General features: G+C 37.3%; 3 protein-coding genes across 4 annotated transcripts in view; 1 reads left to right on the top strand and 2 right to left on the bottom strand.

Annotated features, from left to right (window-relative positions):
• Positions 1-1,023, bottom strand: part of LOC148722294 (uncharacterized) — a 1,820-nt gene extending 797 nt beyond the window's left edge. Inside the window, exon 1 of the mRNA XM_088735182.1 lies at positions 1-1,023. This exon is cut by the window's left edge and continues 797 nt beyond it. Within this exon, the coding sequence (XP_088591308.1) occupies positions 1-939 (939 nt within the window). The 5' untranslated portion in view covers positions 940-1,023.
• LOC111330300 (protein lin-9 homolog) overlaps positions 1-11,020 on the bottom strand; it is a 22,205-nt gene extending 11,185 nt beyond the window's left edge. Inside the window, exons 1-14 of one of the 2 annotated variants that reach the window (XM_088735181.1) lie at positions 11,001-11,020; positions 9,910-9,942; positions 9,082-9,131; positions 8,014-8,091; positions 7,552-7,580; positions 6,866-6,890; positions 6,116-6,154; positions 5,291-5,379; positions 5,139-5,202; positions 4,596-4,657; positions 3,649-3,730; positions 3,434-3,509; positions 3,084-3,182; positions 1,942-1,979 (exon numbers count right to left, since the gene is read on the bottom strand). In XM_088735181.1, the coding sequence (XP_088591307.1) occupies positions 1,942-1,979; positions 3,084-3,182; positions 3,434-3,509; positions 3,649-3,730; positions 4,596-4,657; positions 5,139-5,202; positions 5,291-5,379; positions 6,116-6,154; positions 6,866-6,890; positions 7,552-7,580; positions 8,014-8,091; positions 9,082-9,131; positions 9,910-9,942; positions 11,001-11,004 (768 nt within the window). In that variant the 5' untranslated portion in view covers positions 11,005-11,020. Of the gene's footprint in view, positions 1-1,941; positions 1,980-3,083; positions 3,183-3,433; positions 3,510-3,648; positions 3,731-4,595; positions 4,658-5,138; positions 5,203-5,290; positions 5,380-6,115; positions 6,155-6,865; positions 6,891-7,551; positions 7,581-8,013; positions 8,092-9,081; positions 9,132-9,909; positions 9,943-10,587; positions 10,630-11,000 lie in introns of those variants that run through there. The other variant, XM_022935142.2, reaches the window with a different exon arrangement.
• A 1,931-nt stretch (positions 11,021-12,951) lies between these two features.
• On the top strand, positions 12,952-25,289 carry LOC111330280 (xylosyltransferase 1). Its single transcript, XM_022935112.2, has 8 exons — positions 12,952-13,219; positions 14,869-15,270; positions 16,065-16,267; positions 18,029-18,109; positions 20,880-21,096; positions 22,352-22,528; positions 23,251-23,724; positions 24,150-25,289. Exons 1-8 carry the CDS (start codon positions 13,037-13,039, stop codon positions 24,819-24,821), a joined length of 2,409 nt encoding a protein of 802 aa, XP_022790847.2. The 5' UTR covers positions 12,952-13,036; the 3' UTR covers positions 24,822-25,289.
• Positions 25,290-25,500: the final 211 nt, after the last annotated feature.

Below are 25,500 nucleotides of genomic sequence, written 5' to 3'. Positions count from 1 at the left end.
CATAGTCATCAACCACGAATGAAATGTCCTGGAGACTGTGGGAACTGAGATGTTAAAGCGATAAGCTAGGTCTTGAAACGGTACATCCAATCTCAATTTAATCAGGACCATAACAAGTTCTTGAAAAGGACTCAGCGATTGAGAACGGCGAGGTGCAGACGGTGACACGAGTTCAAACACAAAGTTCAGAATTTCATATGAGGGGAGACCAGTGTAAAACAGTACTTTATCGTCGCTATTCCGGAAAAACTCTTCGTTAAATTCGACGATTCTCTTATTTGACGTAAACAGATAATCGAAGTCCTCTGTCTGTGAGCTTGCATTATAAAGTTTTCGCCGTAAAACGTCAGTCTGAGTACACATGTCGCCAAAACTTTTGGCTTCGGTCTGACAACTTTTCTCATTTTCAGCAATGCTTTGATCGGCGAACGACACATCAATTTCCCCTGTTTCCTGAATTTCTTCTTTTGATAAACCCTGATCACTGCTTAAAGTTATAAAGGATATATTGCAAGCTTGAGTTCCTTCATCATTCAAGCGGAGTTTCTTCTCCTCGATTTCTGCTTTTGTCTCGTTCAACTTCTTCTTTCGTCTACCTTTAGCTCGCTCCGCCCGATCCTGGTCTGCTTTACTGCTACCTTTCTTATCTCTCTTTGAATGTCCCAGATTTAGCGTTGGCACCCAATCAATATTGAACTTATCAAAGTCTTTTGCTGGCTGACCTGAGACGAAATGACGGCTACAAACACGGTCATTTTTTAGGATTTGCTCCGTCAAGTCATCTCTGCTTATAGCAGCTATCCACTGCGTTCGTCGCTCTAAGGAGAGCTCCTCGGCTTCCTCGCCATGATTAGTGACAATTGAAGGCACTCTAAAGAAGGAAATATCTTTATCTCGCCCGCTTCTTGAATGGCAATCCACGAATAAGCACAGAACCATCACGACTTACTTCTTCACAACTGTGTTTGTTTGTACACCAACATGGCGGATAGCAACGGTTGTCAGGGCATTGGTCACGTGAGTGAAAACCGAGAATATGCAAATTTGTCCGTGAGTGAAGAGATCTCAGGTTTCATGGAATCTATCAATAGGAAGCAAGACTAAAATGGCCAAGAAATATTTCGGGACGTCAGATTTATTCAAAACAGTTTTTGATTTACTGTTATAAGCGAAAAACGTACGAATTTCTTACGTGTAAAAAGCCCACGCGCTAAAATTCATCATGCTTAGATCGTTGTTTACTTGCGTTCGTGGCCAGAAATTGCGCAGCGTTATGCTGAAAATTCTGAAAAAACTTTGATTTGAGGCAAAATCTTGTATTAAACTATACTTTTTGAACACATTGTTACTCAAACATAATATTTACCGGGCCATCGAATCGTCAAATTGTCGCCAGGCCCTGCTTGAAGTCCGAAAGTTCGGTTTTCACTTTACGTCCATAATTCGCATCGCCTTAGAGAATCGTAGTGTCGTTGACTTGAGAGCTTATTCTGTCACTTTTAAGACCTGGATATCCATTCTTTTACAAGTAGAGTATTCTATAGCATTGTTACTTTACATTCTGAATTCCACAAGGTCTAACTCGATCGCAAATGAACGAAAAATCCGACCTGAAAATTTTGAGGGTCGGCCGCGTGGACGCCATATTTTCAAATTTGATCATTTAGTGAAGACGCATAGAGTAATGCCCCTCTAGTACCCCCTAAAGTCGAAAAAATATATGCGCAAACAACGGATTCTGATTGGCTTATTGATCTCCAAACTATAGAGGAAGTTTGGGGACAAAATTCCACTTAGTATGGGAGGTAGGGGGGAAAGCGTTCTCGCGCGAGGCGATCGCGAAGTTCGGGCGGTTACGGGCGGTTCAGGAGTCAATGGGTTAACCAGAAAAAAAAAAATGAAAAGATAAGAAAAGATTATTAAGAAAAAATAATTACTCACCAATACTTCAAGATCAGGTACTGAATGAGTTCCAAGGCCTGCAGGTATAAAAATTTCAAAGAAAAATCCAATAAAACTAGAGAAATATTGACCACTACAAGCTGAAATGTTATTATAAAACTATTCCAAGTTGTTGTTGTGCATTACTTTATTACAAATTCAACTGGCCACTTGAGAGACTCTTTGTCACATGTAAATTTATTGGTCATCATTATTATCATAACAATTATCATTAATTAACATTTATTCACCAAAGAGGAGGTGAATAATGATGGATATTTACTGAGCTGCAAAGCCGTAATGCAAATCTCCACCACTTTCACCAACACTGACATGAATAATTGTTTTAAAATATACCACAGAGATATACTAAAAAATTAGTTTACTTTTTTTATGCCGAAAAATGGTCAGAAATAAAACTTTTTGTGCATGACTTTGTCTAATCAGCAACTCAGAGGTGAACACTACTTGCTATTCACTTCCAAACTAGCCAATCAGCATGTGTGAAAAGCACTCTCCACTCCTGCAGTATATATCTTTATTATTATTATTATTAGTGGTAGTAGTAGTAGTACTATAATTGTTATCATTATTATCATTATCAGTTTTATTTACATTTATATGTATTTTAGAACTCCATAGAAGATGTATTATCATAAGACCCATTCAGCACTGCTCACACAATCCTATAGGAAACCATAGTAAAAGCTAATGTGCAGGGCCAGACAGGTTGACGTAAGCCAGTCCAGACAAAGGAGTCCAGCCCTGCTGCTCTCTTGTCACTTTATTGCAAAAACGTAAAGGAAAACAGAAGTGAGAAAAAAAGAGTCGGTTTTTTCAAAGAATTGGGATTTTCTTGTTCTGACTTGAAAAACTAAAGGAAAATTAATGATCAATACAGAATTATTTTTGTGCTCCTGTGCCTCGCATCCTATTTAGGCTGAACTTTTTAACACTTGGTGCATTATATTGACTGAGTTTGGCTCTTGGTCATGAGGCACAGACCTCACTGTGCTCTGTCTGTAGTAAATATTTTCCCGCCCAGCCCTCCTACTCAGTCATTACGTACATATTACTATAAAGCTGTAACACAATAAAATCATACTAAGTACTGCTAATTTAAACAAGCTCTGAATACAAACCTGGGCGATCAAAAGTTACTCTGTAAGAGAAATTTACAGTATCAACAGCATCTATCTGACCGGTGAAAAGGCCATCATGAGGAGGCTCACGCAGGCGGGCTGGAGTGAAAGGAAATCAAAATTAACCCTTTCACTTCAAAAGTGGTTTTCAAGTGTCCTCTCCTCAAAATTTCAGATTTTTCTCTATGATCACTAAGGGATTCACCAACATTAACCCAAAGTGGCAGATGAGGATTTAAAGAAATATCATTTCAAGAAAATAATTATGTAAATAAAGCCTGAAGTGTTTGGCATCTGCCCAGAAAGTCAAAAGGGTAAAGATTAATGTTTATAATGATCAAACAACCAACCTGTAACCTTTGTTCCAATAACTAAAGGTAACGGAACTTCATCTGGTAAATCTTTGAACCTGCTTAGTTCAGTAACCTGTTGATAGGCGATAAAAATCTTGTTGACATCACTAAAACACTTACTGGACATAATTGGCAAAAAAGAACTACTGACAAAAATAACAGTCCAAAAAGACACCAATCATTCTAGAAAGAAAAAAAAAGTGAAGACTGGCCTTTCGTTGCTGAAGCATGCGGATCTTTCGTCTTTTCTCTTCCAAGGCTTGCCGCTCCTCCAGGAAAAAGGCTGGAGAACATCTAAAGTGTACAACCAACAAAACAACTTTGACCTAGACTTTTACATCCCAACATAAAATATGAATACATGTATTCTTCATACTATTATCTGAGCATTTCCTGTGGTGCCAATGGCAAGAATTTGTTTGACAATCAAGAACTTCTTCAGCCTGCAATTGTTTTCTATATTCTCATATCTTTACTGTTTGATTTAGGGGTGATGCTGTAAGGAGAAGTTTGATGCTGGTCAGTCGAGGGGATGAATGGCTCAATCAACATAAAAAGTCAAGTGAATAAAGGGGGTAGGTTTCTAAAGAGACTGCAGTGTTGCATGGGTAACGAGCTAATTTGGTTACATCAATTAAGTTGAAATTGTAAATTGGCGACCGTAAAGAGTTAAAAAACTGATGTTTTAAGCATTAGCCCTTCGTCAGAGCAAATGGCAAAGGGCTAATGCAGACTAAATTTATGTTTAAGAAGGGCTAATGAAGGGCTAACAAAGAGCTAACAAAAGTCTCTGATGGAGGGCTAACAGCGAATGGCGAAGGGCTGATGAAAACTAAACTGATGGTTACAAAGGGCTGACAAAGGAATAACAAAAGGCTAAGACACAGGGCTAACGCTTGACATGTCAACTTTTTAACCCTTTACAGTGGCCAATTTACAATTTCATATTAGTTGATATAACCAGATTACAACATACTGAAAAGTACCAGATAGTGTACCCTATGAACAAATTATCTCAAACTACATGTAGCTAGCAATACATTAAAAAAAAAAAAAACTCTACTGTAACAACAACAATAACCAGAAATTGAATTTAGTTTTCTTTAGAAAACATCCATCATTCACATTTACTGTTAACAGTAATCCAACCTTCACTAACCTTCTTGGTTTACCCATTAATCTTCTAACTTCCCTCCATTCAACACGACGTAATTTGTGAGTCTATTAACAAAAGAAGGTCACAAACACACGATATTACATATTACTACAAAAAAGCATAATAATTTAGTGTTTTTCTTCACCATTCCTGTTTTAGACTTAACTCTTTAGCTCCCGGATGTGATTAACATGTACCTTTTCCCTGTAAACTATATGTATTTACATAATCCAGTAAACAGGTACTGAGAATACTGAAACCCATCAGGTAGAAGTTTACGATTTATGGCACCTGGCTTTCAATTAAAGAGCAAGTCTAGATGGGAACAACCACCATCAAATCTTGGGAAAATTTATGATTTGTTTGCTAATTATTTTGTGATTTTTTCAGAGAACTTTTTTCATGGATTGCAGCAATTATAATTTATACAAGTTGTGAATAAACTTTAGATAGACAACCAGTAAAGGCAAAAAAGCAAAAGCCAAAACACCAAAATGCCTGGATAAGCAACAAGTAAAAAATAACATCAATTCTGAAAGCATCTACCTTCAAATTTGGAAATGATTCCCTCAGGCAAACATGGAAGTCGTTGTCACCTTGAAATAAGACTCTAGAATAAATTTAAAACAAAATCAGAGTCATATCAGTTGATGAGTTTTGAAAACCAATAAAGTTTCCAGCAAAAGTGCTTCCACTACCTGTCTAAGCTGGAGTAGAACCATTCAAAATAACACCATCTTGCTGCTTTGGGTAACTTCAAAAGGTTCTGTAACTTGGCAAATGAAGCCTAAAGAGACCAATTCACAACATTATGTATCAATCAATTCACAGCTTCAACATTCCCCCCCTCCCCTCCCACACTTCTCCCTCGCAACCCACAGGCATTTAACTCATTTAACTGTCATCCCTGCCCTGGTGGGGTAGGGCATTTGAACCAGCAAAATACATGTTTTAATTTTAAATACGGAGGAATTACATGGTAAAGAGTCTGCTTTAACGAGCAAAGGCTTAGAAGAAAATTCTCACATTGTAGAATGATACCTGCAAGTGAAAAACCCCCACTCTTTGTAAACATTACACTACCCTTTATATTGTATTTTTCACACTCCTTTTAGCAGTGCGTTTTATTTTTGCTTCGATATAAACATTTTTCCAACAAGTGTTTCCTCTTTCATAAATTCCCTCAGCATTCAGTAAGTTTTTGTCTTTTCATATCTTTGCATTTATTTTTCTTGTCTTATTTCTTAGTATATTCTTATAAAGGTCCTTTTTCTGTTTCTTAGGAATTTACTTCTTCACTGCTATATTTAAGGAGTTAGTGAATCAAATGCTGAGTAAATGGGTCTTATGGAAGCGGGCCCTTGCCTCTTTAGTTCTTTTTCATCACAGATAGATTTTCACAAAAATTCTTAACATCACACAAGGCAAAGTGTTGATCCCACCTTCTCCTCTGTTTTGTTGCCTCAGAACAAGACCAGCAATAAAAATCAATGACTTAAAAAATATCTATAAGTTTAATGTACCTTAGCAAGCCTCTTGTCTGTACTACCATTGCCAAATAACTAAACAATCATAAACAAAAAAATTATAACCATTAAAATGTTAAAAATTTCATTAATTCAAAACACTTAGTGTTTTGTATTAATAAGGAAAATTTTAATCACTTGCAAATAAAATCATAATTAAATTTGTTGCAATCATATACATGTTCACTTAAATAAAGGGGATGAGTTTCTAAAGAAACTATGGCATTGTGGTAGTGGTGGAGTATAACAAGGTAATTAAATATGGTTTTATTGAATAAGTTGATAATGTAAGTTGGCCACAGTGAAGAGTTTCAAAGCTGATGTTTTGAGCATTTTGGCGAATTCATTCTGACATAGAGTTAAAAATGAATGACTAGTTTATTAAACTCTCTGGCAGTAAAGGACCTGAATTATCGAGTGTATTTTACAATCTTAGGGCAACTAATATCTATTAAAAACTAAAAATTTACAACTATAAAGTCCTCCATTCTCTTTGTCCTACAAATCTAAATGTTTTGGAAGGGATAGTACTTTTGTGTTTTCTGCCTTAAGTTGTAATTAGGAGCGTGCAGGAGTGGGCTGGGGAGCAGATGGTGCAATGGGTGGCTGGGGGAGTTCATTTTTGCCATGTATTTATAGGCTAACCCTTGAAATGTCAGCTTTGAAACTCTTTATGGTGGCCAGTTTACATATTATCAACTCAGTTGACAAAACCATAACTACAAACATGTACACATAGTTACTTACCAGAGAAGCTGCTTTTGTCATTCTCCTGTAGGAAAGCAGATTTTCTCCAGTTAACAAATTACTCCACTTTTAAAATTATTATTCTAATGCAACTGGCAGGGGTTTTGTTTATGCTTACAGCAAGAAGGCATCTGGATTTGGCACTAGCACATAGACTTTGCTAGAACTCAAAGAACCTCCCTCCCCCCTCCCCTATCAGTGGTCCAGAGGAGCACTTTCCCAGAAAATCCAACACAAACTTTCATTTATTAAATCTCTTTATGTTTTAAGTTCAAAGATGTATTACCAAGGCTGTGCTCTAAGAAAAACTGAAGGGAGCCCAGTGCTCTGAAACTGTGAAATCCAGGGTGCCCAGTATATGTTTTATATGAAAAACCTAAGATTCCTGAGTCGCCCAAGAGCAAAAGTAAGGTGCCAGGGGACACCGGGAGCTGCTAGAGCACAGCCCTGATTACTTTTGAGAAGACATCCAAGGAAAACAAGGAAGAGTAACTTATACTTTGTTCTTTACATTGAGATTTTGAAAGCAGTGGTCAATTTTCCCGATACACAGCCCACGATGAAACCCCTGAACTAAACATAGAATCTTGCTACATGAACGTACTTGATTCCTTTCAGTTGTAACTAAGGTTCCATCAATTCATTTTTAATCAGATATAGGGAACTGTTAACAAACATAAACAAACCTTGTTCTGGGGGAGGAGAGTGAGTATTCCTGGAAAAAAAAAAAAAAACCTGAAAATTAACCAGTTTAGAAAGCCAGCATATTCAAAAAAAAAAAAAAAAAAAAGGAAAAGAATACTGGATATCCTGTTACTTATACAATATCAGTGACACACGTGGCCATGCCCTCTGTGCCACCATTGTTGTCAGACTCATGAAGCATTTGATAAGAAGGATTTAGCAAGCTTAGGTTCAAGCTTCTTTATGTACCACAATCCTCTTCTCAGATTCCGTCGCAGATAGAAAAAAAAAAGTGATGACTGGGTACAAGTCTGCTTTTTTGTTTCTTACTACATTTTGAATTATCATCTGTGATCTATTGCACTAAAGAGAAGCATGGCAACATGGAATCTATGTATTCTATTTATTAAGAAAACACTGTTATCACCAGAATAATTAATTTTGTCACAAGGGTTCTCACTTACCCCTTCATCTGTGCCTCTGTCTAAGTCAGAATCCTCCACACTGTCATCGGTCTGTCTGGTTCTTTTCTTAGACCGTGGCTACAAAGGTAGAAATACCCATGATACTCTTTAACATTTACTGACAAGAGAGAAGATGAACACAGACCTAAAAAGTTCCATAACTTCCTGACAATGATAGAATCAAAATAAATTTCAATGCCACAATGCTTTTTAAAGACATCTTTCAGCTTGACTCATTTGATCATAAGTTTAACCTGTTGTATCCATGTCCTTTGACTAAAATCAAACTATATCATTTGAACTTAAGTACCATTACAATATTTTAACTAGACCTGCACTTACCAGTGCAACCTTTGGAAGGTTAATCTATACCAATATTATAATTACAGTTATGTTACATCTATACATTCAGTTCAGGTTGCAAGCAGCTAATGTACAATGCCTCTTTTAAGTTAACCAGGGCTCGATACTAACGGTAGCCAACTAGCCACAGACTAGTAGAAATTCAGTTTTGGCTAGTGGTTTTCGATTTCCACTAGCCAGTTTGGCTAGTAAACAAACGGAAATTGTCGAAACATCTGAGATGTCACCAGCCACTTGTCTCATAAGTTGAAAAGTTAGTGTCGAGCCCTGTTAACCCTTACACTTCCAAGATCTGATTAGAAATTCTCCTTGCTGTCTGTCATACAATTTCTGATATGAGTTTGGAGAGTTTGGTATTGGATCAACTAATGATCCCCTACTTGATATTCAGATTCTATATTCTCATCACTTGTCTGCTTGAGATTGTACTGATATTGTAAGGAGAAATTCTTTCTTGGTCACTCACGGGAGTTCAAGGGTTAAGGCAGTAAGCAGTTACAGTTGAGTCTAGGATATTTTTGTGTGCAAAAAAAATAGCCTTTTCTCCCATCATTATCAAAACTTTGACGAAAGAAAATTACCCATCAATCCTCACCAAGAGCTGTAAAACTATACATAAAACCCTTAGTAAATATAAAATATAGTTTAATTTAGTACAATGCATCTGCATTTTTGACACCAAATATTTACAATAAGAGTACAAACCGGAGTGCTGCGTTTTGCAGGTGAGCTAAATGGGGACTGTGATCCAATACCTGCACAAAAATTCATTCTGTCAGTCTTCTTTTAGAGAAATTTTTAACTCTGTGTAAAACAAGATATCATTGAAGCAAAACCTATAGAACTAAAACTAAAAAACAGCCAGTAGAATAACAAAATAATTATTGTAAATTTCATCTTTGACTAAAGAAGTGCCCTAACTTTTTGCTGGAAAAACAACATTTTCACTAGCAAGATCTCAATATCTTTTCTCCACACTATACCTATATATCTACAATTCATTTCTCATGATGCTAAGTATAAAGAGAATTTGGTGGTAGATCAATGTATATTTCCTTGCCAGAAATAACATGTAAAAAGTGACAGGAGAAATCACTCTTTCTTTGGTCATTCTTGGAGATGACAAAGTTGTCTAAGCATAACACAATGACACCAATGAAATGTTATTGAAGAGAGCTTCTAAATATCAAATAAGAAATTAGAATGACCACAGCAACCTACTAATTTTTCATTCATCTATTAAGCCTTTACACTCTAACATCAAAATGCATATTCTCTGTACTGTTCTTTATACATTTCATGAAAAAAAAAAAAAAAAAAAAAAAAGAGAATTTGTCTAACAGTCAAGAGCTTTTTTAATTAGTTGGTGATCAATATTCTTTATTCTTGTGACCTTAATGCATGATTTGGGAGAAAATGGATGCTTATCACTCTCAGGGGGCCAAAGAGTTGAGCAATGCATATCAATATTCTTGTTTCACGATATCAGAGTTAATATTAACTCTGATGATATCAATCTAGTGCAGTCTTTACCTCGTAGGCTCACCAAGGCTTCTGCAGAAGTCTCTAAAATTAAAATAACAAATAAAAAGAGAAATATCAGCTGCAATGTAAACAATCTTCTTTTTTGGAAGAAATCTCCTTTCAGCAGGCAAGACAATGCTGACGTCATTTTAAGAATTATTCCACAGAAGTTGTCTTTTTCAATAAACCAACACAAAACATTACACAAAATCTTATTTCGATAATATCATCACATTTTGCGATGCAAATATTTTTTTTTTGTGGCCTTCACACGTCTACATGATCCACTAGTTTTCTGACCTTTACTGCTGAAAGGATCTAAACAAATTCATTTAATTATTCTTCATCGAGACGATTATAAAACAGCTGTCTTATCCTTGTTTGCGAATCACAAATTAAAGTTTAGTGTCTGAATGATTCGATGATTTAAATATGTCGCACGTATGTAGATATTTACTATGATTCCACATATAACCGAAATTTGCAGCTCCTTTCCTGCCAGAGTGATGTAGCTGGAAAGATTCGATCAAGTGCATTCAACAAACTCATTCCCGCATACCTTTGGAATATCCGTATGCACTAAACAATTCCAAAGTTTTAGAGTATATATTCGTTAAAGTAGTCATACCACTAAGTTATCTTTATCAAAGATACCTAACCGGACATAATAAACGCAGTTCACTGTACCTTCTTCCGCCATTTTGTTTCGCGTAGGCGACGCGCTCTTTTTCAAAGCATACGCCCACAAGGCACTGTGGGAGTTTTTTTTATCTTTTTTTTAATTTTTTTTTTTTTAATTTCAATTTTTATTTGTCTATTTTTTATTTTATTTAATTTTTTTTTTCAGTCACATGCATTGACAGACAAAATTAATGTTGCTTCATTATGGAAGGTCAAAATCAAAACACTTTTTATTTAAAACCATCATAACGTGGCCTTAAATACTGGTTTGTCTTTATTTTTCCGCTCATTTCTCGAGTCATTCAGTAAGACTCATCAATTATCAACCCTTGTATTGCAGTAAATTGATCTTTAGTATCTTGATTTAAAATTCGCTTATTTTAACTCGGACAAAATTATCTGTAGATTCAGTGACTAACTCATTAGTCAGCTAATTCTGGTGTCTTGGGTATTGGATGTTAGTTATCCGTCATATCGCCTGTTTAGTGTTGTTGTCTAGAAAGAAGAGAATAATACATATTTAATTTCCGATTCTCTACAAGCTTGTCTCAAAAATCGAAACAGTATAATTTTAGATCTGTCTGTAAGCCAGGACAATCAGTTCAAGGAGAGAGTGGCGGGGGCTTTCAAGGACTTCTCACAAGTTCCATTAACAGGTTTATGTCAACTTACACTAACTTTTCTTCAGCCTCATGTTTAATTAATTCTATTGCAGAAAGATTTTCTAAATGGTCGATCTTGCACCGAAAAGCTGGTAATTTTTTTTTAGTCGACGTATTGCCCAAAAATCTTATCTCAAGAAAAGTTAGTCATTGATACAAGCCAAGGTAATCCTAAATACTAAATGCGTGTCAATAACTGATCCGTTCAAAAATACGAGACAACTGAAGACTATAAGGCATCCGGTGAAACGAAAAAACTCCCATTGTTTGAAATTCAAAACAAATACCTTGATTTTGAACTTAAGGGAACAGTTCATTCACATTAATTTTAGTTTGAGGAAAATACCCCGCTAATGACTTACCTTTTGCGCAGATATGTGACATATGAGGAACAAACCACTAAATTTTAATCGTATTCTATTCTAAATTTTGAATTTTGCATTTTGTTTTTTTTTTTTTATTATTATTATCATTATTATTATTATTATTTTATTCAAAGAGGCCTGAAAGCGTTTTCGACACACATTTTTTTGATTTTGTGGAATTTTTTTATTTTCTTACCCCATTTATTTTTTATGTGTTATATGCCCGCTTTTCAAAGAAAAAAAAAATCATCGATCTACTGGGAATAACTTTTTACGTGTCTGCCACCTCCCGGCCAACTTTGATTCATGTTTCCCTCGTTGTAAAACGAAAATTTAAAAGTTACTTCCATTTGCTTCTTTTCGCAAAAATTTGATCCGGATGATATAAACGTTTTGTAAAAAAAATTCCAAAGACAAAAAATTTTAAATCTGAAAATCTGTCGTGCGATACTTAACTGTAAGAATCAGCTTTCCTTTATAAAAAACCACACTCCAATATTGTTCTAAAGTATTATCCGTCTAAAGCACAGCTAAAAAAAAAATAAATAAATAAAGGACAATTTCAAACCTATTAAGGAGGTCAGAAGTTTGCAAAACAAAAAGAGCGCCTTCAGGTCTTCTGTTATTTTTGGCCATTCAAGCGGAAATCTTTAAATCTGTATAGATATCCTTTTAACCTCCCACCAAGCAAATTAATCCTTTGACTATGTTTTGTCTCGTATGACTGATTCCTTTAGGAAATGTTTGTTATTTAATTTTATCACAATTTTCAGCCTTGTTCCGCATCCTTTTGAATGTGGGATTTCCTTGATTCGTTTCCACTCTTTTTACTCGGCCAACTCCAGTAACATGGTAACTCCCGTCAAGCTGACTTGCCAGATTGAATCTGTCTAAAGCTTCGACAAAAAACCTCTACATCTTAAGACCTCCGTCATGGTTACCAACATTCGCAGCATTCTTAGACGATCAGGTATTGTACACGTCTCTTTTTGCGGTCAGATCTGTGTCTCCGTGTCAGAGAGGCTCTCAAGGCGAGAGTTATTGAGCGTAAACAAAGGAACAATGATTTCAACAAATCTCCATCCGACTCAAAATCGGTCTGGAACAAATCCCATTCTGCTTTGATAACAACTTGCATGCTTGAAGTTTGCTAAGGAAGTTTCTTTCTGAGGAACTGTGTACTCATTCACCTTATCTTATGTTAATTTTTTCCCTAGGGTTTATCGTGATCTGATCCGCGATTCACGAGGAATTCCAATCCAGAAGTGAAGAAAATTTTCGTCACGCTTGGTCAGCGTCACACAATTGTCACGCACTCACCTCACGAACCAATGAAATGAATCGCCTCCCCAGTCCCTTTATGGGGAGTCAGCGGTAGCCTTATTTGAACAAACAGCAGTAATCTGTGGTTACGTGACCCATTCGGTCATGAAGTTTAGAATCGTTAGATTTATTTTAGGAATTATAGGTCTTATAGTGATAATACAAGTGTTGACGACCATCCATTTCTCGTCCAAACACTGGCCAGAAGAGCATCTAGTAATTGGGAATCGTCATGTTCCAAGATCGAGTTTTAAAACCGGCCCACACGTGGGGATCGAGACAAAACAGGTAATGAAGATAAGGACAATTATTTAATGAAGACAATGTTTCTTACTATCATTTCCGTGAGTGACTATTGCCCTTTCTCTTTGGGTTGTATTGCTGCATTTAAAACTGCTAATGATTCTAGAATTGCCGATCCACCACTATAGTTTTCAATCAAAATATTGCAGCAGTATCCCTCAGCTGAACAATATTTTGCGAGCGGTTTGTTTTTCCTTTTACGCCTGTTTTATTCCAAGGAAATCCCTATCAGGATTTGGAGTTTACCAAGCATAATCGAGTTTCATATTTCTTCCTGCATGTAAAATATATATCAAAATTTATCTAAAAGGAATTTTCTACGCGTTAAGATTAGTTTTTGTAAAGCAGCTATGTTCCTTTTGAATAATTTAACAAAGTTACTGGTACTGCTTTGGTCGTCAGTCAGAGTTTTAAGCCGTAATTATTCGAACAGCGTGTTTTATAAAGAAGTTCATCTTTAACATTCCTCGTATATTTTGAAGATCTGTTTTCAAGAGAGTGTCCTTCAACTTTATTTTCACTCTAGTGTTGTGACACCCCAATAAGTTTCTAGATTGTTCACTTCGAATTCTTATTTACTCGTCAATGCAATGATGTATGAAAAGCTGAATCTTTTAGCTATCTCCAAAATGAATGTAGTAGGGAGTTGTTAATTTGCTTTACAATCACTGAGATCGTAATAGCAATGTTTATAGTTTACTGTGATTTCGCTGCATGATTAAACGTTCGCCGGTCATTGTTCATTCGAGTAAATAAATATTCGGCCACGGGCCAGTACCAAAAAGTGACCTTGGAGTAAGTGAAAAGTTCTATTACAAAAGCAGCAATTTATCGAAAATGAACGAAATGATTATAGGAGCAAGATACAAAACTGCAATGACATCACCATCCAAAAGACATCAACATCCCACCGGTTTTGAATAATAAAAGTTACTTTCGGTAGATGAATATTTGTTTTACAGGTTAAACATAACAAAATATAGTTAAAGTGGTTCTTCGAAACATAGTATTCAAACTTGAACCCTTATGAATAGTTTCTCTGGCCTTAAAATTCGGCAATTGGAAAATATCACTAATGCGCACGCGGCAGAAGCAATCTTAATAAATGTATCTTTAATGGTTTTAGAAGTAGTTTATCGCAATTTTTTATCGTCAAATGTTTTTCTAAATCGCTCCTTCTTGTTTATTAATATTGCTAAAGGATATTTTTCACTTTAAGAGGGGCTTTTTAACTGATAATAACTTTTCTATTTTAATGTTAAGCAATAAGTTATTTTTGTGTTTAAATAACACACAGCTGAATTCATAAAATCTGGGTCATAATTTTTCTCAAAATCATTCCTTACCTTGCCTGTTTCATTCCCAAATTTTCATTAGAAATTCTCCTTACTGTCTGCTATTTCATTACAATGTTGTTGGTTTAGAGAATTTGGAATTGCATTAACTAATAATCCCCTAATTGAAATTTTTCATTCATATCATTTGTCTGCTTGATACTGTAATGACATTTTTAAGGTGAAATTCTGTCTTGGTCAATTATAGGATTGTGATCAAGAATACAATCCCCATCATTAATAACTCATTAATTGAATTCAAACTGTTTTTAACTTTTTCAATTGTAATTTTTCATGTAGCATCCGTTACAAGATGAACAAGAGAGAAAACCAGAGAAAAATAATGAGCAAGCAGCTTTAGAGCAGCCATTTGTTCCTCCATGTCAAGTGAAACACAAAGATGCTCTTTCTGCATTAAAGAGGGTGAAATCTGAGAAATGTAAAAGACTTATTTACAAGACAGCATGTCTGTCAGAGGCCAAATTGCTTTATACCTCTCTACTGGACATTAAGAGAACTTGCCCTGCACCACGTTCCACCAAGGGTCCTGCTAGACCAATTGATCTAAGTCGCACAGCATATGGAAACCCAATCAGGATTGCATTTGTTCTTACTCTTCATGGACGAGCTTTTCGACAAGTGAAGAGATTGTTCAAGGCCTTGTACCACAATAATCACTACTTTTTCTTTCACATTGACACTGTAAGTATTATTTGATTCTTCAGATAGACAAAGTTTATATTGGTAATAATTTAAAATGATTTCCAGTGCAATTTGGTGTTAAAAAGCATGAGTAAATTTTTCAAAGACAACAAAATTACCAGTTAGTGGTCTTTGAAAAATTTTACAAGTGCTCATTTACACCAAATGGCACTTGAAATCATGTTTTTACTTATTTATAATTTACATGAGAAAGCATCACAGAAAGTCAAGATGGCACACATGCTATTTGTAATTTGCACTTGGGTTACAACTTTGCACTTGTGTTACACAAAAAATGCACTCTTTTTCAGCCAATCAGAAGCACATAATTTTTTCATGTATATTTTTAAAGCCTACACACCCTAACATCAATATCCATTTTCTCTATACTCTCCTCTATAAATTTCCTTTGGTACTGACGAGGAGAATTCTTCTACTTCCTTCTCTTTTGTTTTTCATGCATACTTCGAACTAAAAGAAAATAAAATGTCATACTCCCTAGGGTGGGCGGGTGGGGGTGGTTGAAGGCCCCCCCTCAGTCCCCTAGCTTTACCATGCCTGTGTTGATTATTTTCTTGTTTCCAGTCAACAATGACTTCTGAATCAAATATGGATTTTGTCGCAAAAAAAAAAATATGTTTTAAATGGGAAAACAATTTTTTGCCATCCTTGTATCTTCAGCAATACAGATTAAGAGAATCAATGGGTAGCCAGTTAGGATTGAGTATTTTTTTCCTTATATTTGTCTTGTACCAAAAGAAATCTTGTAACCTTATTTTTTTTTTTCGGTTTAGAGATCTGATTATCTAAGAAGAGAAGTATTGAAGATGATCCGTGCCTTTCCAAATGCTGCAGTGGCCCCATGGAGTATGGCAACTATTTGGGGAGGAGCAAGTCTTCTCCAAATGTTGCTGAAATGTATGGAGGACTTGTTAGCCAAAAAGGATTGGAAATGGGATTTTTTCATAAACCTGAGTGAATCTGACTATCCAATACAGTAAGTGCAAGCTGGGTGCTGATTAGAATTTCCCATGAGCAGAAAGAACTGTACACGATGTACATGTACGATATACAATGTAGCTGCATTGCTAAAGTACATGTCACACAAAACATTACAAGCAGAATTAATTATACTTATAAGCTCTTTCTAAAACTTGCCACACTTTCACAAAACAGCTCTTCCATTGAATATTATACAGTTGGAGATTTCAAGAGCCAGAACCCCCAATTTGAGAAGAGACTAGTTGCAAAACCTTTCTTGTAAAGTGAGATTTATTTGCTTGAGGATAAAAACTCATTTTGTATTTGGGGCTTGGCACTTATGTCTCTGTTTGAAACAGAAGGCTTTGCAGGGTCTTTTTGGCAGGTTTTTGTAAGGAAGAGCTCAAAGTAGTGGTATAGGAAGTCTTTGAACCAATAAAAGAGGATTGTGACATAAAACTAATTAATGCAATAAATATATCCTATTAGACGTTTTGTTGTGTAGTATCGCTGAGTATTTTTACGAGTTGTGCTGTATTTTGACGAGCCCGTAGGGTGAGTCAAAATACAAATAACAAGTAAAAGTACTCAGCGATACTACACAACAAAACATCTAATAACTTATTTATTATCCAACACGCCAAACTGTTATTTCAGTGCGGGCGAATTTCGCGGATATTTATTTACGGGGAGTGCATGACAGAAGTATGCGAAGCAAAACGGAATTGGCGCGTTGTTGTGTTGCTGTTTCTATTTTCTTCATAAATGAAGAAATTTACTGGTCGTCAAGCTGTTTTTCTTCATTCAATTCATCTAATGAGCTTGGATCTATATTTGCCAGCCATTCTGACTCTTTGTCATTGGAAATATGATTCAAATTGTGAGCCATTTGGTTTTTTTTCGTAACTACAATCCAATTCTTCGCTTGCGCAATTCGAGAAAACCAGTTTAACCAGTACTCTACAATAGACGAGTACAAATACCACGTGATATTTGTACTCGTCTATGGCATTATTTGTACTCATCTAGGTATAGTTGGATAATAAGATCCAATAACATTGCAGCCAAACTGACCAATCAGTTTATACAAACCAGACTTAGAACATTTGACTGACAAGAACTATTCACTTGACTCTGATGATGACTTCAGCTCAGATTTTCAAAACATCAGTCACCACTACTCACAACAGTCCTTCTCAGAACCACACTCATCCAATGATCTGACTACACTATCACATGTTACACCCAGGTTCAAGCCATGTACTATACCAATGCAATGTTGATTTTTTTTTTTTCCAACACTGAAAGGAAATTAACTCTTCAGTGCTTCTCTCTTCTCAGGGGAGTAGCAGGGGTACAACAGTGAAATACATGTGTATTATTACACGACTCGGGCAGTCAGAGGGCCAATAACTAAAATTAACCAATCAAAATGCTCTATTGCCAGTCAATATTCTCTCAGTATTGGACCGGGCACTGTCCCGAATGGTCCCGAATGATACCGCATTTGTGTCCCTTTGAACTTCAGTCGTATAATAAATCTCTTATTAACCAAGCTTGCTCGGGACCGTACTGGAAGAATATCGGCCCTCAGTCTTTTTTGTACGGACCTCGCCTCGCTCGGTCCATACTGTCATGACCTCGAGCTGATATTCTCCCAGTACGGCCCTCGCACTTGGTTAATAAGATATATGTATCCTGAAACATAAAAAACATGTACTTAGTACTAATTAATGTTTTTGTGCGTAATCAGTTATAGTTTTCCTTTGGTTTTCAGGCACAACTCAAACCTGGTTGAATTTTTAAGAGCCAACAGAGATTTCAATTTTTTAAAACCCCATGGAAGGGAACTCTTGAGGTTTGTGTTTTATCTCCTGATTTAATAACACCCATGAGTGACCAAAAGAGAATTTCTCTTTACCATATCAATACAATATCAAGCAGACAAGTGATGAGAATAATGGAAAATATCAATGAGGGGATTATTACTTGATCCAACATCAAATTCTTGGAACTAACATTGCAAAAATTGTGCGACAGACAGTTGGGAGAATTACTAAATATGAGATAATGGGAGTGAAAGTGTGAAAAAAGCAGCCAAAGGTATCAAAAACAAAAAATTTCAGGTTTCTGACTGGATTAAAACTTATAACTTATACTTGAACTGTACTTGAATTATGATCAGGTGGTGAGTTATGTACAGGAAACCAGTGTAGAGTGTCAGATTCTGTACTAGTTAACAGTGGTTCATACTGAATATGGCAGACAAACTTGATTGATACGACACCACAGGCGGCCCAAGCTCTCTTTGAGCACCACACAAGGAACACAATTTGCATATCGATTTATAAGGATTTGTATGAGATTTTCTACAAGATATCCATAGAGATAGTTTAAAGTGAAAATATTAATTAAAATAAAAAATGGCTTACCTTACTCTATACGAGTGTTGTTTGCTCCTGGTGTCGTTATTTTACCGATTTCACTTGATTTAAGAGGGTTTTTTTTTATCCTGGTTTTCTCTTAAGAGGATTAAAAAAAACCCGCTTAAATCAAGTAAAATCGGTAAAATAACGACACCAGAAGCAAACAACACGCGTATAGAGTAAGTAAGCCATTTTTATTTAATATTTTCACTTTAAACTATCTCTATGGATATCTTGTAGAAAATCCCATACAAATCCTTATAGATAGATAGATAGCTTTATTAGGAAGTAAAATCATTGCAGCCCCCGGGCCGGCTGAAATACGACTTACTTTACAATGGGAATAAATTATCTCTTACTCTAAGATAACTACAATAAAAGCCGCAAAGTGTAATCTACAATAAAATGCAATAAGAGAAGTATCAAAAACCAAAATACAAATAATTAAGATAGCTACTAATAATTAAAACTGTTCGCCATGATAAATGTGTTTTTGAACCTAGTTGTCTTACAAATCGGTAGCTTGAAGTATCTCTGGCTGCGGGTGCGATAGGTGGACTCGTTGCGTGGAGGCAGCAGATCATGGAGCTTGTGGTTTTCATCCCTTACAATCTGATCAAATAGAGCATCACACAAGATCTCCCTCCTCACGTACAGTGACGCAATGTCAAGAGCTACTAGAGCCTCAGCGTAGGATAAGTCAGGTTGAATCATCCGCAACGCGCGTTTTTGCAACCTTTCCATTTCATTGGACAGATATTGCGGCAAAGAATGATGAAAAACTGGGCACGCATATTCTAATACAGGGCGTATACATGTTGTATAGAAAAGTAGCATATCATCAGATGGAACTTTAGCGCGCTTCAGCTGTTTTAGGAAGTACAGACGCTTCGCAGCCTTTTTGCATATAGATTCTACATGTGCGTTCCACCTGAGGTTGTCCGAGACTATCACTCCTAACAACCTTGCGGATGAAACAACTTCGATTTGCTTGTCATTGATAGTAATATGATCAAACAGACTACCTGATCTGGAGAATGATATTCTCAGTTCTTTACATGTAGACTCGTTGAATTGGAAACCATCAACTTCTGACTGCCTTACAAGTTCATTTACACGTAATTGCATGTAGCTAGACCCATTCTTCAATACTGATTCGACAAGAGTCGTGTCATCAACGTATTTCCAAATAATTGTGTCTGCTACAGAAAGATTATTTATCATGATAAGGAACAGCCAGGGGCCCAATTTCGTCCCCTGTGGCACCCCTGCAGGAACAGCTTCCTACTCCGAGAAGCAATCGCGGCTCAGTTTTATCCTTTGCTTACGGTTCGTTAAAAAGTCCATGATCGATATGCAAATTGTGTTCCTTGTGTGGTTCTCAAAGAGAGCTTGGGCCGCCTGTGATGACACATGACTCACAGGCATGTTTAATGTGAAACGTTCAGAATTTTTATTTGTCCTACACCTAGGAAAAAATGAAATTTAACACTCAGGTAACTTCACAGTTATTGAGTGTTCTTTGCAACGTGCATAATTTACTTCAACTCAAAGGAAAACACAGAATATTATCTTCAAGTTATTAAGAATGGGTAGAAAAAAATTAGGCTAATTTTGTCAATTGTCACTATTCAACAACCGAGTTTTTCTTATCTAAAGTTAGCCTACGTTTCTTGCGGATCATAAAGATGACCTAGATGATAATGATGACGAAGTTATAATTATCTTTGAATGATTTCTCTTACTTATTATATGGCAAGCAGCGCCCGTGGGCAAGATAAGCGAATCCTGTGTTCAAATTGCCTGTTTTGATCTCGTGCAGAGAAAAAATTATCAAGGAAGTTTTAGTAGCTTTCTAATTCAATTCAAAAGAAATTTATGACGCCTACTCATCATCATTGTAAACCTCTAAAATTACGTTATTTTGCAATTTGTCAAATGAAAAACGAACACGCACCATCATAGTTACCTTTCTTTCCCAGTGCTCGAAAATGAACAAGTGATTCATGGACATAATAAATCTTTTATTGACCAAGCTTGTTCGGTGAAGGTGGCTGGATATTAGCCTCGTTCATTTTGGGTTTTTATGGGCCTCGACTTCGTCTCGGTCCATGAAAACGAAAAGCTAAAAAGAACCAGGCCAATATCTAGCTATTTTAAGCTCGTGCTTGGTCCAAAACGCATAATTATTTGTACTTTTAGGTTCATTAAAAAGCAAGGCCTGGATAGGACATTTTTGGAGTGCGATGAGCACATGTGGCGACTTGGCGACAGAACACTGCCCACTGACATCGAGATCGATGGTGGAAGTGACTGGATTGGTTTGAACAAAAAGTTCTGCCACTATTTAGTAACATCGAAGGATCCTCTAGTAGTGAGACTCAAGCATATGTATGGATACTCGCTACTTCCAGCAGAGGTGTGTGGATAGAGTGATTCACAATATTGAGTGTCGAGAGTAATCCGGGTAGCTTTAGTTTTTTTTAATTCGCCCTGTGATTGGTCCAGAATCTCCCGCCACGCTCTCGACCAATTAGATGCAAAACTAAAACCGCGCTTTGAGAAGTTTGTCTGTTTTTACTTTGATCTCCCATTGTCTAATGGTACATGTATGGATAATTGTGATAGTACGTTAGATCTGATTGGTCGTTGCGATTTCTTTGGTTTGGTTTTTCGACACTTAATTGAAAACCGTGCCAGTCTGATTTTGCGGTTGGAAACAATTCTCTGGTCGGAGACGGGGCAGTTTAGCAGTTTGTGCGCAGGACTCGGGATGGAAAAGGTTTGCCGTAGAACGTTGCTAGGTTTACTCAGTTCTGTTCTTAGGCAACACGAGTAACTATCTGCGCCTTTCTTCACGCAGGATCAGAGGCGGATCCAGGAATTTTTGATTGGGGGGTCCAAACTTTGGTTCAGAAAGGACTGTTGGACTCTTTGAGGCAAATTACTTCTCCCCCACACCCCCTCCCACCAGTCGCGGTTGCACGTTATAATTCCTTGGCCGCTTACCGTTTATTTGGATTCATTAAAAAAATCAGCCAGTTAAAAGTGATATACGATCGTGTCTCAAAGTTGTAAGCGTCAGGTTTGATAGGGGGGGTCCGGACCTCCCAGACCCTCCCCCTGGATCCGCCACTGAGGATTATATATAAATAGGTACCTGCAAATTGTTAGGGAACCCTGATGAAGGGAGAAGCTGTAACGAGCCAGTATTCTTTGAGGTGGAGTAGAAAAACTAGTTCAGTTCCGAGGATGCATTTGATTAATAAACCACACTGAAAAGTTGCTGAATTTAGATGGCGTTGAAAACTTTCGACCAAGAGCGTAACGCTTCACGATAGACAAGGATTCTCAAACTGATTTTTCAAACTTGGATAAGCTCCGAAAGTAATAATCCACCGGAATTGTGAGACTTGAACCTCCCAAAGCCCCTAATCCTAGGCTATGCTTAGACCTAGTACTCCAGTGAACTTCAGGCTCATACCAACCTCTTTCCTCTTCACTGCTTTTTTCCAAAGGCTCCTTTTTTTGTTAGGCCTGCTGAGACCGAAAGAAACGCAACTTGTCAGGGGGGAGGAAGAGGGGAAGTAAGTTATAGCCACAGCTCATCAGAAGCGAAGTCAAATGTGCGTTTGAAGTTTCTTATTTCCAATTTCCTTTTTTTATATATATAGTCTTTCTTCCATACCGTGTTAAGGAATGGTCCTTACTGCGAGACCTTCGTCCGCAGCAATCTTCGTCTCACAAACTGGAAGCGGAAGCTGGGCTGCCGGTGTCAGTACAAGCATATCGTGGACTGGTGTGGCTGTTCACCGAACGACTTCAAGCCCGAGGATTTGCCACGGCTAAAGGTTAGTGTTAAATTTTAAATGGTTACAACTGTTTGCCGTTATTTCTCCGTATTACTCTATGTAAGAAGCGAAGGAACCTTTGTTACAGAGATTTGAGCCCTGGTAACGTTTGCAACATTAGAACGATGTTTTATTTGTTGAGCCACGAAGCCACACAACTTTTAACTTGCGCCAGGTTCCCTTTGGCTCCGTGTGAAATTCCCTTTGTTACGTTTTGTCAGTTTGTAACAATCAGAACTCAAATAAAATATAATAAAGAAGTAAACTATTCGAACCGCGGGAAATCTTGGGTGACCAAGTTGCAATTGAATTAAGTTTCGCGTCAGATTGGTTGACTAAGTAGCGGAAGTTTTCCTCCCGATCACAAAGCGTCGGAAACAAAGCCATTGCATTCCGGGACTACTAGGATAATTACTGCGTGTCAAAAGTTGTTCGGGAATGCATAGGTTTTGCTGTACTCCGCTCTGTGATTGGTTAAAAAAAAAACTCGCGCCACTCTCTCAACCAATCAGGTGCAAAACTAAAGCCAGTCATGACTTGGCCACCCGAGTTTTCCCGCGCTTTGGGCTTGGTTTTGCTCTGAGTTCTCATTGGTTCTTCAGAGTATTCTTCTCTCTTCTGAGTGGTTGTTGTGATAACTCCGGTTTTGGTCGAAACACTCTCTTTTTGATTAATATCATTACCTCAACCTTTTCATTTTAATTCATTTTATTTCGTCATAGAGCAAGTCAACAAATTTTTTCGCACGAAAATTCGAGGCCATCGTGAACCAGGAGGTCATCAACCAGTTAGATTCTTGGCTTTACGACCCATATCCGGCCGACATGCAAGGATTGAACTACTACTGGGAGAATCTTTTCCATCACGAAGACTCTATCACCAAAACTAGCGACGTGTTTAGAACATTCTTCCATGCTTTTGCTAGAGTAGGAGAGAAAAGTTTAAAAGTAGCTGCCTCGCAAGGCGCCAAAAGCCAGAAATGCCCGAGAGGAAAGATTACAGACATTCGGGAGATCACGCTACTGAATCAACATGATCAGTTTGGCGGGTTATTAGTTTTGTATCATGTTGAATATTTAACAAACGATGGCGGTAAACGTATTGTCACGTTAGAATCGTGGCTTGCTCCGTTGAGTCATGAAGAGCTTTTAAATTTGAACATGAGTAACGGACCACAGCGACTTGTGGGGCTTGAGGTAAGAACAAAGTATTTTCTACCAACACCTTTTTGCTGTTACTATCGTAAGGGTGAAACCGAAGAGAAATACATCCTAGATTTTAAATAATTAAAAGCAAATCGAGTACGGATAGAAACTTACTTTTGGGGCCAAAACGCACATTCAACTTTAAGGGCGAGCGGGCAACCAGTACAAAAGGGTGGGAAAACGTGGGAGCAGAGCCAGAGCAGATATCGAGTGCAAAGCTAGTGAAAACTTGCAACCAGCATACGGCGCTGATTAACATGCGACAAGAGAGGCGCGGGTAATAGCGCGGAAAGGTGATATACTATTGAAGCTTCAACAGTAATTGATCAAGACATTAGGACGACAAACGTCCACGTTATATTAAAATATATCAGTTTTGTATACTTGTTCGGTAACATCCCCTGCTCTCTTCTCAGGTGGGTACCAGTTGGGACCAAAAAGAAAGGGTCTTTCGCAACATGGCTCGTCTGATGGGTCCCTGGGACGACCCCGTCTTGGTACATCGCTGGGTTCATGGCAAAGCATTTGATGTAAAACTTATGTGGGTGGACCCTATTAACGTGGTGACAGGAATCTATGAAATGCGCGTTGTCGATAACTGGGTGGTTTCTTTTCACAAACCTACTTTCAAGAAACCAATGCGGCCTGGAAAGTGGACAATTAAAATGATTTTCTCGCATAAAGGCGAGGACATGGTCATAGGACAAACGAAATTCTTAGTGGTTCCTTTGTCATTCTCAAAAGGCCAACCTAGTAGCTCTGATGAAGCTGTCGCCGCGAACAGCGGTCCACCGGGCGGGATTTATAACGCCAATGATTTCTTGATCGAGTTCGACCGAGAAGCAAACAACACAGAAGCCCTAGCCAAGAGGGCCGCAGAAAATTCCAGGAAGTCTGGGGCACCGCTTCATGATTGGATAGATAATGTTACAGAATATTTTTGGACAGTAGAATCATCTTGTACAATTCAAGGAAAGATTCCCGGATGCGAACAAATTCCACAATGTGAATCTACTTTATGGAGTTCAAGGTCGCCAGATCCTAAATCAGAAATAGGAAGAGTTAAACCCAATGGTAGATTACGATAACATAGAAATTTCAATATAACACTTTCGCTCCCGAGATTGGATTGATAATGCGTCATTTTATCCACACAAAATTCCCTTGTAAATTAGAAGAGGATATTATGTATTACGACAACACCCTCTAGGGGACAAGTGTTTTTTTCTCTGATTCTCATTACCTGTTCGTTAGATAATGTCTAGAGGCGGGGAGGAGAAATTACAGGTCAATCACATGTGGGAGTAAAAGTGTTGATGGGTCTTGTCCCATAGATATTTTTAGATTTTCAAATTGCGTTTAAAATGTTCCGCAAACAAAATAGCGTATTTATTATTCTTGTCATGATAATTTTGATAACTTTTATGGCGTTATATGAACTAAAAGGTTACAATACATTCGTAACTTTTGGTAGAAATTCTTCAAAAACGTTTTGAGCTTCTTTGGAATTTGGTTCAGTTTGTGTCATGAAGCAGTAGAACTGTTTATTGTTTAGAGACCGGATATAATTTATCTCGGAGTGGGGATGGTCGGAGGATTTTGGTTGTCCCCCTCCATAAAACCCTCTAATATTCGTATGATTCCCCCCCCCCCCCCCTCATTGGCAATTAATTGGCACCAAATGTTTTATATTGACCCCTATATACTCTGTTGATTCCCCTTCCGTTCCCTTGAAAACCATACGATCTCCCCCAAAAATCCTCCGGG

The sequence above is a fragment of the Stylophora pistillata genome, chromosome 10 (genome assembly GCF_964205215.1).
Source record: "Stylophora pistillata chromosome 10, jaStyPist1.2, whole genome shotgun sequence".
In the NCBI taxonomy this organism is placed as follows: domain Eukaryota; kingdom Metazoa; phylum Cnidaria; class Anthozoa; order Scleractinia; family Pocilloporidae; genus Stylophora; species Stylophora pistillata.
Note: the sequence above shows the minus strand (reverse complement) of the source record. Positions and strands in the feature narration are given on the sequence as shown.